The sequence below is a fragment of the Oenanthe melanoleuca genome, chromosome Z (genome assembly GCF_029582105.1).
Source record: "Oenanthe melanoleuca isolate GR-GAL-2019-014 chromosome Z, OMel1.0, whole genome shotgun sequence".
NCBI lineage: Eukaryota > Metazoa > Chordata > Aves > Passeriformes > Muscicapidae > Oenanthe > Oenanthe melanoleuca.
The window spans coordinates 7,636,303-7,648,651 of record NC_079362.1 but is presented as its reverse complement, the minus strand read 5'-3'; the positions used below and the strand labels follow the sequence as shown (position 1 = coordinate 7,648,651).

General features: G+C 42.5%; 1 protein-coding gene across 1 annotated transcript in view; it reads left to right on the top strand.

The window, feature by feature from the left end:
- Window positions 1-12,349, top strand: part of MSH3 (mutS homolog 3) — a 93,820-nt gene that overhangs the window by 422 nt on the left and 81,049 nt on the right. Inside the window, exons 2-8 of the mRNA XM_056513665.1 lie at window positions 1,778-1,901; window positions 2,523-2,740; window positions 4,930-5,142; window positions 6,534-6,650; window positions 7,398-7,517; window positions 8,042-8,185; window positions 9,196-9,362. Coding sequence (XP_056369640.1) covers window positions 1,778-1,901; window positions 2,523-2,740; window positions 4,930-5,142; window positions 6,534-6,650; window positions 7,398-7,517; window positions 8,042-8,185; window positions 9,196-9,362 — 1,103 coding nt within the window. The remainder of the gene's footprint in view (window positions 1-1,777; window positions 1,902-2,522; window positions 2,741-4,929; window positions 5,143-6,533; window positions 6,651-7,397; window positions 7,518-8,041; window positions 8,186-9,195; window positions 9,363-12,349) is intronic.

The window sequence follows — 12,349 nt, the reverse complement described above, 5'->3', positions numbered from 1 at the left end:
GGATCCAGGGAAAGCTATGGAGATGATCTGGGCACAGCCTTTGGGAGCTGGGCTGCTCAGGCTGGAGAAGGGAAGGTGAGAGGGGATCCCCTCAGCCCGTACAAACACCTCCAGGGCTGCCAGAGGATGCGGCCGGGCTCTGCCCGGTGCTGCCAGTGCCAGCACAGCAGCAGTGGCCATAAAATAAAGGCCAGGCAGCTGCAGCCCAGCAGGAGGAAGAACCTGTGTGCATGGAGGGGCAGAGCCCTGGAACAGCTGCCCAGGGGGGGCTGGAGTGTCCCTGTGTGCAGCCACCCCAGCCCGGCTGGACACGCTCCTGTGTCCCTGCCTGGGCACGGGGATGGACCAGATCATCTCCACACATCCCTGCCAACCCCAGATATCCTGGCATTCCGTGATACAGGATGTGCCTGCTCTGGAGGAGCTGGAGCTTGGCACAGGTGTGGTGAGCTGGGCAAGGCCAGCGTGTTGGTCCATGTCATTGGGGCTTCACTCCAGCCTTGAGCACCCTGTCCTGGTTTTTCAGAATGTGGACTACGTATCACAAGTCAGGATGTTTTCTGAGGTTTGATCTTTATGTACTTTGAAGCCTGATCAGCAAGCAGTGAGAGCTGATCAGTGGGACAGGCAGCAGCTGCATCCCTTTCACAAGACTGCCCAAATTAGCAAGTTTTAAGGATGTAAATCAGGACGTTGGTGTACATGCATTCCAAGTACGCAAACGTGTGCAGGTCTGGGCTCACAGATCTGGGGGCAATCCCTGCTCACTGAACACAGGAACAGATGGGGCAGGGACCAGCTCTGCCTTTCTGTAAGGAGTGTAAATCAGGGCAGGATAACTGGGATAACTGGGACAGTGGGGTGTGCTGAGCACCCTGAGCACCCAGGCCTGCCCAGCACTGACAGACACCCAGGGTCTCTCCAGGGTGTCACTGTGGCCTTGCAGCACACTGAGGGATGAATCCAGTTTTGTGCAGCTCTGGCAGGCAGTGAGCCATGCTCTTGTCTCAGGTGCTGGAGCTCAAATGACTCGAGCTCTAGGTGCTGGTAGGCAGATCCTCCCTGTGCCATCACTGGGAAAAAGTGGCTGTGTCTCAGCAGCTGGATTTCATTCTGAGTTTGTATTTTCCAGTCTTCCTGTAGTTACTGTTCCCAGCCCCTTCCATCCCTGGAAGGGGTTTGCTTTTTCTTCCTGTGACTCAAGTCATCTGTTTTGGTTGCCTTTGGTCCAAATGTATTTTGAAAGGTGTGATTACAGCTTTCTCCCCTTGTAGAAGCAACTTCCTAATTAGTGTTAATTTGGTGGTATTTAACAGTGGCCTTGAAAACTGCTGCTCATGGAGGTTTTGGGTTTGGTTGGTGAGGCTGGAGTTCCTGTTTGGTTCTAATGAAGTTGAAATTCCATGGTTAAACCATCTGGGGTTACAATGTGAGATGTGGATGCAAGCTGCTGAAAGCATCTGCAGTTGTGTGCTTTTGTGCAAAGAGTTTATGTTTTATGTACAAGCTACTTCTTCATATCTAGTCAAGCTTCTTGCAGAAGACCAATGATGCAACAGAAAAAATGATGGATTTTCTGCTTGCATAGTGTTCTAACTGCATGTTTCAGAAGACAGCTAAGGAGCAACTCCTCCAGCCTGGCCTTGAACAATTCCAGGGATGGGAGGTTGGATTATTTTGCATTAACTTCTTATGAAGTTGCTGGTTGCATTATTGTCTTTCAGAGAACAGCAGACAGAAAAGGTAACTGAACTTACTTGTTTAATTTACATTTCAGGCTTCTACATTTGGCACAAAAAGGAGCACATCTACTGAAAGCAGTGAACCCTGTGAAAAGAAGGCCAAGGCACGACAGATTACTCTGGAAGAGATCTGTAACCCACTGAGGACTCATGATAAAAGTGAGTTGACTGTTAGCAAACCTTCAAGCATGGGCAGCCAATAAATAAGTTTTTCACTGTCAGCTGCTCCGCTGCCTCAGAAATGCCTGAGCTCCATCTGGCTTTGAACAGAGAATTTAGTAGGTTAATGCTGGTATAAAAACCAGTGAATATGAAGTTCATTAGATTTCAATAGAAAGAATTAGCCTCTTAAGTTTCAAAGTGGGAACAGTATTAAATTTGTTGGTGTGATGCTTTGAAACATCACTAGGACACCCTCAAGAAGCAATATTTTGTGCTTAAAAAAATGTACTGAAAGAAAATCTGCTTGATTCCCAGTATTCTTAGCTAAATTTATGGCTGTGCACTTGTCAGTCCAAAAAGTAGTGAGGCATCTCTTCCCACACAGAAGGAGGCACACAAGTGAGGAATATTGGTTTTCCAGGGAAGTTAACCAAGCTGTTTAAGTGCATGGTTCTGTCAGGCTGGCAGAAATACTGCAGTGGGAGAGGAGAGGGAGCATAGGGAAGAGAGACATGTAGCAAAATGATTGTGTTCTGTGCTTACTGATGTTCTTCTGATAGACATTCTCTTTTAGAAAATAAGTTGCTAACATGTTTGTACTGTGAATTTTCACCAAAGAAGAACCTCAGAAGTGTGAGAAGCCCCGTGTCTGTTTGCAAACTCTGGACAGGCTGAGGAAGTTCTGCAGTGATTCAAACCAGCAGTGTGCCAGAGCCCAGGAGGATGGCTTTCAGGGGAAAGGATCTCTGAGTTCAGAAAAATGTCCCAGTGTTACTGGGAGGAGCTCAGAACTGACAAATCCATCTTGGAACACCGGCCCAAAGGTTTCACAGAAGGTATGCAGAGCTGTGGCCCTGTGGTGTGTGGAGATTGCTTGTTATGAGTTAAACCAGCAAGCTCTGGCACAAGCTCCCTTTTGTGCTGCTGTGCTGTGATTGTGATGGTGCAGCAGAACCCCACAGACACAGACCTGTGTTTGTGTGCAGATGTTTCCCTGAAGCTCTTTGTGTGGTGAGCACGATGGCTGCCCTGGCTGCTCAGTGGTACCTTTAGACATCACAAGGGAACAGGAGCCCTGTCAGGGTCCCTGTGCCTGTGAGGGAAGCTCTGACACCCTAAAACACGTGTTCAGAGCAGCACTTTGCTCAGCTTGCTTTCAGTTCCACCCATTTCAAACTTCCAATAGGCTTTCTTTGCAAAAATATTGTGTAGGGTTATCACTGAGATGTGGCTTAATCTAATTTCTGGTAAATCTAGTAAAGGTATCACTGTTTCTTCATCTGCAGAAGATAGGGGTAGCTCACATGAAAAATTATAATTATGTATAGTGCAAGTCAAGAGAGTTGAGTAATAGTATTTTGTTTCCCCTTTACTTATGGGGCTAGTTAGCATTAGTTGTGGGGTTTGGGGTTTAGCCTGCTCAGTTGGATGTGTTGAGGTTTCATGGCTTGCTGTGTAGCTGTTCTTTGATGGGCTTCTACATCTGGCTTTTTGAGGGAAGGAGCTGTACAACTGATTTTACCCTTCCCTGCCTGAGGCCTGTCACCTTCACCTGGGGTGTCTGCTTTGTGTGAATGTGGGGCCCAAATGCTGCAGGGAGCAGCCTGCGGCAAGAGAATTCTGCTGTGGTGAGGGATTGAGGTTATGAAAGCTGATTCCAGGTTGGCCTGCCTTCCTTGGAAAGGGTCCTTTTAGCTCTTTGTGTCCTCCAGCTGGTGACTTCTGACCATCTCCACCAGTCAGCTTTTGTGTTTGTTTTTACTCCTTCTGCCCTGTTTCGTGCCCTTATTTCACGTGCATTGTCACGAAAATTTCCTGTAAAACAAGACAAGGTAATCCTGTTTGGCTGGCACAGACCTTGGACCAAGGGCTGTGGGCTGAGGGTTTTGCAGCACAGACATCTGAGCTCCTGAGGCCCCAGGCTCTGGGTGCAGTGCAGCTTTATTTGAGCTGGGCTGGATTTTGCAGTTACAGTTAAGTTCCCCAGCTGTTCTCTGACTGCACTCTTTGTACATGACCCAAAATATAAGATTTAAACTATCTCTGAGTGGTTTTTTGTTTTTTTTCCTGAATTACCGTTGCTGCTTAACAGTCTGTTCACTTTGTTTCTTGTAATCTGAATGGGGCCCGTGGTAGAAATGGAAGTTCATTTGATGTATTTGCAGGTACAGAATTTATAGCACAACCTGATCAATTGTGTTTTGGATAGTCATATGCTTTAAAAATTTCTAGAGGGTGTTGTGTTTGTATTTTTTTTTTTTTTTGACCAGTATTACCTGTACTTATCTTGTGATATAAGTGAGGAGGAACTTTGCTGTAAGGGAAGCACTTTTCAGCATTTTTCTCTGCAATTCTGAACCCATCACTACTGACAATACAGAGCAACACAGAGTGGTAGAGGTGAAGTTGCTTGGCAAGAATAGGCTACATAATGTCATTGTAAATGATAAACTGCAGACAGAGTGGGCTCAAAGCCTTTCACATTTAAAGTTTTAGAAACTGTAGTGTAGATTTTCTGTGTTTAAGTTGTTTTGAGAGGTTTGCTGAACTTACAGAGGACTTGCAGACTGGAGAAGGAGTACAGTTTTGATGGCTGAGACAGGGAACTGAGACCCAAATTGGTTTATTTTTTGATTTACTGTGGATTTTTGGAACATCATTGATCTCTTTGTGCTGGAGTTTCTCACCTGTAAACTGTAGCAGTAATTCATCCTTATTTCAATTTATGGTCAGCTAAACTGCCCGGTCTTTGCAGCCTGCATTGTCTTGGTCTGTACTGTGCTGTGTATGTTCTAATTTCTCCTCAGGTGTCTGAGGACTAACTAATTTTGGCTTTCATGACTTTTTAATTCCTTTTCATTGCAAGTATATGGTATTCTGTATATCCTGCTTCAGAAGTTGTGCTGCAATTGGGGACTCTTCAATGCAAGAGCAGTCTTTAGCTCTGCAGTCAGTGCAAACCAAGGAGGAGGCAATTGATTTGTTGGATGATTCCTAATTACACTTTTCCATCTTTTATTTTCAGGAGGAGTTACAATGTAATCTTAGTCAGTTTTCTGCATCTCTTAAGTCCTATGAAAATTCTCAGAATTCTTCAGATACAAATCTTAATAAAAGAACCAGAAGCATTTACACTCCACTAGAACTCCAGTTCATAGAAATGAAGAAAAAGTACAAAGATGCTATTTTGTGTGTGGAATGTGGATACAAGTACCGGTTCTTTGGACAAGATGCAGAGGTAATTTTTCTCAAGATTATGGAAAGACACTTGCATTATGCTGGTGTCATCCTAAGTCTGTGGTCAGTTCTGGAAGAGAGACTTCTTTGGGGGTGTAAGTTTTAAGGGGTATTTTATTTTGTTTTGTTGCTTGAAATCAGGATGAAAAATCTATGCATGCTGAAATTCAAGACTAGCCATTATGCACACATTTTTTTGCCAAATTGGCATTTATTATTTTGTAATCATGTGGTAGTGCTTGTTTTCTTGTCTATTGAGAGTTTAAGGTGAGTTCCTAGAATAACTTTTTGTCAGAGTTAAAGTTGAAAAAGTTTTGGAAGTGAAATTGTATGTCCTTGTATATGTCATGGCTGAGAACTCTGCTATAATATATATCTATTATATTATATAATATATATCTATATAATATATATCTAACTGTAGTGTGTGACATTAAGAGTCTTTTAGATTGAAATCCAGTGGAGCAAGTGGTGTTTAAAAAGATGAATATATCAGGTATAGCCTGGGTGCAGAGAGCATCCTGAATGCAAGCCTGGATGTGGCACCTACACATGGCAGATCTATAGGAGCTGGAAAGGACTATGTAACAAACATAATTATAAAGGGATGGTTCATAAATGTTTCCTAATGATCTGTCCCAAAGTCGTTGCTACCACCCTTTGTTTGGTGTTATTCCCACACTTGAGACCAGTGGGAAGTGTTGCCTGGTTACTGGGAATTCATTTTGCCCATTATATTTGCACTGTGTAATTTGTCTGCACATTTGCTGGTGTACTCTGAGTCCAGGAATAGAAATATGCAGTTCAGATGGATGGGTCAGCCTTTGCCTGCAGGTCCTGCCTAACACCACATTCTCTGGTCAGTGAGCACCTGTCTTTTTTTGCTGAGGTGCAAAGAGACAGTACAAATCACACATGATAATCACATTTCAGTAACTGTTGCTGCTCTTTTTTATTAAGCATTTAGTTTCCACCACTGTTCAATATTGATTTTTCAGTATTTTAGTTGATTGGCCAGGTTAATCCCATCTTCATGACCACAAACTAAACACTTCCATTCCTGCTGCATTTCCAGTGCCGTGAAAGCCATTTGACCTTTTGCTGAGCTGTGTTTCAGACCCTGTGTGTGTGCAGTGTGGGTGGTTTACCTCACAGTGGTAAAGATCAAGGTGCAACCTTAAAACCTGACACCTGCAGCCTGTGATAGTGAATCCCCTGTTTATGGCAGTGCTGGGACAGGAAGGTGCAGGGGCCCCTCCAGGCTTTTCTCCTGGAATGTTTTCCCTCCGCCACCGAGCTTTTAATTGCAGCTGTGCATCACTGTTGTCATAGAGATAAGCCCCTTACCTTCTTAAATTACTTTGTGACCCGTTGGCTGGGCTCTTGTTGCAGATTGCAGCCAAAGAGCTCAACATTTACTGTCACCTGGATCACAACTTCATGACTGCCAGCATCCCCAGCCACCGGCTCTTCGTCCACGTGCGCCGCCTCGTCGCCAAGGGACACAAGGTTACCCCTGACTCCTGCTAATTGAGTACACACTGGCTCTGAGAGAACTTGCACTGCCTGTACCACAGCCTGAGAAGTGGGCAGCTCGTTATCACTGGTTCAGGCAGTAGAAATGGCCAGCTTCCCTTTGTTTCTGTTTCTCTGTGCTGGGGGTGTCATGAACCATTAGCAGATTCAGAGAAGTATCTTCGTTTTTTCAGGAACAGTTCCAGAACAATTATTTTTATCAGTGTTTCTGTATCCAGTTTTTAATAAGCATTTAATAAGGAGCAATGTAAATATCCTCTCTCTGTTTTATTATTCATCACATCCTTGTTTTTCTCATCCCAGCCCCTTTATTTTTCCTCTGTTCCTTCCTGTTCTGAATCCCTGTAATTCTGTGGCTTCTGGTGATAACCTCTTTTTCTGCTTCCTTTTCTAAGAAAAGGACTTGTTGATTCTAAACTGAATGCAAACAACCATTCTCTAATAAGCAGTGATGTCCAGCTAAATTGTTTCAAAATAGCATGAGAGGCACAGGTACAGAAGCTGAGAGGGCAGTCAGGAGTAGGAAAAGGGTCAGGAAGAGCAGTGCCTTATAATCTCATTAGTGGGATTGATGTGAGAGCCCTTTCTGTTGATGTATTCCAGCTTGAGTTATGCATTTGTTGTTTGCACATCTTAAAAGATTACCAGGATATGTAGAATAATAAAAATAATAATTTATTACCAGAAGTCTAACTTTTTTTCTCGTTTATCTGCCTGTAGGTTGGAGTAATAAAACAAATGGAAACTGCAGCACTGAAAGCTGCTGGAGAAAATAAAAGCTCTCTGTTCAGCCGTAAGCTGACTGCCCTCTACACTAAGTCTACACTTATTGGAGAAGATATCCTTTTCAAATAAACTTGGTTTCAGACTAACCTTTGGGAAGCCTTGATTCTAGTGTTATCAGCAGGATGGAACATGAGCAGCTCATGGCTGACACAAGAGTAGCAGCAGGAAAGAAAGTTCCTTTAATTTTATTGTTGTGGTAAAACACCTTGCTGTCTTGACAAACAATTTAATCTCCTCGGGGCTGTAGGTTTGTTGTGTTTACTGTAGTTGCTTTCCGAAGTCATGGAGTGGGCTTACCAAATCTGCAGTGTCCTCCAGGTCTTGCCTAGAAGATGTTAAAATGAGAGAGAAACATCTTCTAACCAATGAATTTCATTTCTTTTCTTCCATTTTTTGTTTTCCTGTATCCTGTCTTACCTACCTCTTGTTTTTAATTTAATTTCTCAAACAAACTTACTAGATATCAGGAGCTAAAAGGATTGTTAGATTAATGTCTGAGAGTACAAGACATAGGTCTGGAAAGACCTGTGAATAGTCTACACAAATCTGTGTGCTATTTTTTTGAACATTTGTTACATGTGAATCCTTTGTTGAAGCTGGATGATTCCGTAGATGTTGAAGAGGTAACAGCAGATGTCCCTGATAGCTACCTCCTCTGCATCTGTGAAAATGGAGACACCCTCAAAGACAGGAAGAAAGGTGACATTGTTACAGGCATTATGGTAAGTTCGTTTCTTAGGGGTCAGTATTTTAGGGTCTGAGTGGGGTTGTTTTGTTGTGCATTTTGTTTATTTTTTTTTTTCTGGGGAGGTGGGTGGCTACATTGTTAAATTCATGACTGTTCTGTCTTTCAGATTTTATTTTGAGGGGGAGTAGGAATTTTTTTTTTTTTTTTTTTTTTTTTTTTTTTTCAGAAAAGAGGCACTTTAGGTAAGATATCTGTGTGTGAACTCTGATGGCTTTATGTTTGAAAACTGCAGAAAAGGTTGCTGGAGTTGATAGTTGAACATTTATCAAACTGGTTTTGAAGCTGTTTCACTTGAAAACATATTAATATTTTAACCAAATACATTAGGGAAATCATGCTTTACAAATGTCAACATTTAAACATTTTTATGGCCAACATTTTAAAGCTTGTGAGCACGTTTTTCCTCTACAAAATACCATTCTTTAGAGGAAGAGACAGGATTTTTTTGCTACTTACACTTCAGATTTGTATTGTCTTTTATGGTGAAGATTAAACCCAGTCCTGTTTACCCAGCAAAACACAGTGATAACTGAAGCCCAGTCAGCTGGTAATGAATTAATTTAAAAGCATCTTGATTGTGTCTCTTTTTGAATGCCATACTGCTGCTGGGAGAAAACAACAAAGGCAAGTGTTCGAATTCCAGTTTGAATTACACGTGATTTCATATACTTCAGTTAGTAGATTTATCTGCTTTAAAAATTGAACAGTGGTGGACTGGTAACTACAAGGGCATGTTTATATTTGTAAGGTATTGTTGCCACTTACCAAGACAAAGTTGTGTTAGTGTTTTGAAATTATTGTTGTATCATGGGTTTGAAAAAAAGCACATTCAGGTGTTTTGATGTGCCGCTTCCACTGTGTGTGGGGGTGCTGTATAATTCCACACCATAGATTTTCTTTCTGGTTACCAGTTTGAGCTGCTGGAGCAGTCCCTGAGAGTGTGACTGTTCAGTGGATTTATGTGTATATATTTTTTTTTGGCAGGCCATCCAGCCAACGACAGGAGAGGTGATTTTTGACAGTTTTCGGGACGGCGCTTCCCGCTCAGAGCTGGAGAGTCGCGTTCTGCGCCTGCAGCCAGTTGAAATAATTCTTCCACCGAGGCTGTCAGATCAATCTGAAAAGCTCATCCACAGTATAACCTCCATGAGGTGAGTTCTCTGGGGGTGTGTTGTTTGGTGTTCTCTTTCCCAGAGCTGCTGGTGGAGCTGAGATCCAGAAGCAGGTATGGATGTGTTGTTCTGTGCTGGCCCTTTTCAGTGTGGCTGCAGTTTGCTGCTGAGTTCAGAACTCCCCAAATCCCACTGAGTTCTGGGCTCTTGCTCCTGGGTTATACTTAGACTGAAGTTCATGGCTTCTGCCTCTGGCCTGTGAAATATTTGTGCACTTGTCATTGTCACGGTCCTGCCACCACACTCCTGATCACAGGGTCTGCTGGAATAATTTCCAGGCTCATACATTTACCTTTCAGATCTAAAAGAGGTGTTATATTTCTTTTTTTCCCTGTTTGTCATAATTTGAGGTCTCTAAAAAGCAAGAGAATCCTTTTCTATTGATGTAGATAGGTGTAGAAAACCTTTGCTAGCAGTATTTCATTCTCTTTGTCCTGTTACACCATCTTGGGTACAGACCTGGAAGTATTGCATCTGATCACCTCTTTGCTTTGAGTTCTCTTGGCATATTTCAAGTGGAAATTTGTTACCTGTTTTCTGTATAGTTTTGCTGTCTAGTAAAGCCAGAGTAGGATGTATTTTTAGGGTGATAGATGAAGGATGAAGCAGTCGTCTGAACAGAGGGGATGAAGTCTTGCAGATGCAATTTTTTTGAGAAAATTTCAGTTTTTCGCATTTTTTCTTTTTAACCACACAGTTTTGGGCTGTAGAGAGCTAGTTTAGAGCTTGACATTTCAATTTTGAATGAAATAGTCATTCTGGAGCGAATTTGGGAGAGTGGTTGTGATTTTTTTTTCCTTTTTCTTTGTGTTTTTTTGGTTGTGCACAGTTGAGAATGTTAATGAGTGGCTTCTCGTTTTTATGAAGACAAAAAATGCTACCCATTAGCTGATTTTGTGAACAGGGATTAGTTTGTATTTTTTCACCTTTCTGGTAATTTGCTGGGCAGCTTTCCAGCCCAAATGCCCTTAATTACATGAGAGTAGCAAAAATAGAACTCATTATTGCAATACACCTCAGTACAGTTATTTTAAAAACAATTCTTGATGGATTTTTTTCTTCTCGTACCAGAGATTAAACCACTAGAGGGCCCTGAAGTATTTCATAGTAATTTAAGTGATTTCAATATGCTGCTTTCTTGTGCTTTTAATTAGGTTTGTTTTTGTATGTTTTCTTTTGTACAGCAGTAATTTCATTGTAATGCATATTGAGATGCCTGTAGTATTCAGGTTTAGTTATTGGCCCAGTACCTGGTGATCTCATCCTGTACCAGCTCTTTGCTAAAACCTCTTGTTGAGAATCTTCCATGAGCTGTAAAAAGTTTAATTTCCGTAATTTTTGAAGACCTTTCTAACCAAAACAATGGAAACTGGATCTTGTGGTTCAAGAAGGCTCTTCATCTCTTTATGTGTCAGAGATGCAGCAGGAAAATACTGAAATGATGAAAACAGGGTAAATATGGGAGAGAAAAATAGTCTCAAGAGATTAGAGCTTGGAGAGGTTAAGAGAAGGGAGAAGAGAAGGGAGAAGAGAAGGGAGAAGAGAAGGGAGAAGAGAAGGGAGAAGAGAAGAGAGAAGAGAAGAGAGAAGAGAAGGGAGAAGAGAAGGGAGAAGGGAAGGGAGAAGGGAAGGGAGAAGGGAAGTGGGAAGGGAAGGGAAGGGAAGGGAAGGGAAGGGAAGGGAAGGGAAGGGAAGGGAAGGGAAGGGAAGGGAAGGGAAGGGAAGGGAAGGGAAGGGAAGAGAAGAGAAGAGAAGAGAAGAGAAGAGAAGAGAAGAGAAGAGAAGAGAAGAGAAGAGAAGAGAAGAGAAGAGAAGAGAAGAGAAGAGAAGAGAATTTCTAATCTTCCTGTGTAGTGTAAGAATTGCAGCAAGGGTGATTTGGTGCTGGATTTTGTGTACTAGAACTTGGCACAGAGTGAGCAAGGTGCTGTGGCCAGCACAAAAGCTGGTCTTACGGTTACCAAAAGGATGAAATAAAGTGTTGAGCTAAGGTAAAGCACTGCAGCTTTATGTGAACAGCCCTGAGTTGGTTCACTGCCCCGTTACACTGACAAGAGTTGAAAGTCTCTGTGCTTGCCTTCCATTTCTGTGAGGTTTTTTTTATTCTTTACTATTCTAGGGTGGATTTAATGACTAGAAAATACTATTCAAGCACACTGAGCTGGGGGCCAGTGGAGAGCCTGCCCTCAAAAGCAAAGCTTACATTAAAAGTAGGTTACAAAAACTGGTTCAGGACAAACTGTTCTGGTGGGTACCGTTCCCAAACTGTTAATAACATCTGTTTGCAAGTGCTGACCCGCCTGGAGCACAATCTTTTCATGGTTTTAATTTCCTTCTTTCTAGAAAACAAAGAAAAAGTCTTGCCTTCAGAAAATACCTATATTTTTTTCCAAAGAACGCAGTGTTTTGTACTCCAAGTTCTTTCTAGTCCAGAGTCAGCACCCACCCTCCTTAACATGTTGACTGCTTTAAAACCTGGCCTGTTTTGGTCTTGGCATTGTCTTTGAGGTCCCTTTGGGATATTTTTGCTCCTCTAATGTTGCCCCCCTCTAGTTTCATTGAAAAATTCGGTGCATCTTTGTAGTGCTCTGTTGTTCCTCTTTTTCCCAATTCCCCTTTTTTTGCAATGTTTCATTCTGTGGTATCTTGGATACCCTGTGGAAACCCACTGATCACAAACTAGCTTTTAACCTGAAGCATTTCACTGGGGTCTGCCCAGTTTGGTTTAGGCTGCAGGTAGTCTGCAGCTTGTTGCCCTGTGGTGACTCCAAGGTTCTGAATATGGGGTTCAGGTTTCTGCTCTCTCCTGAGTACTGCAGTAGTCTTTGGCTTGGAGTTGGTTCCCTGGAATTCCCTTCTTTCAGACCCATTGAGCATTAAACACATCCTCCCTCTCCAGGCATGATAGAATTCCTCAAACAGGTGATCCTCCATCATTATATTCAACACAAGCCTTTTTAATTTGT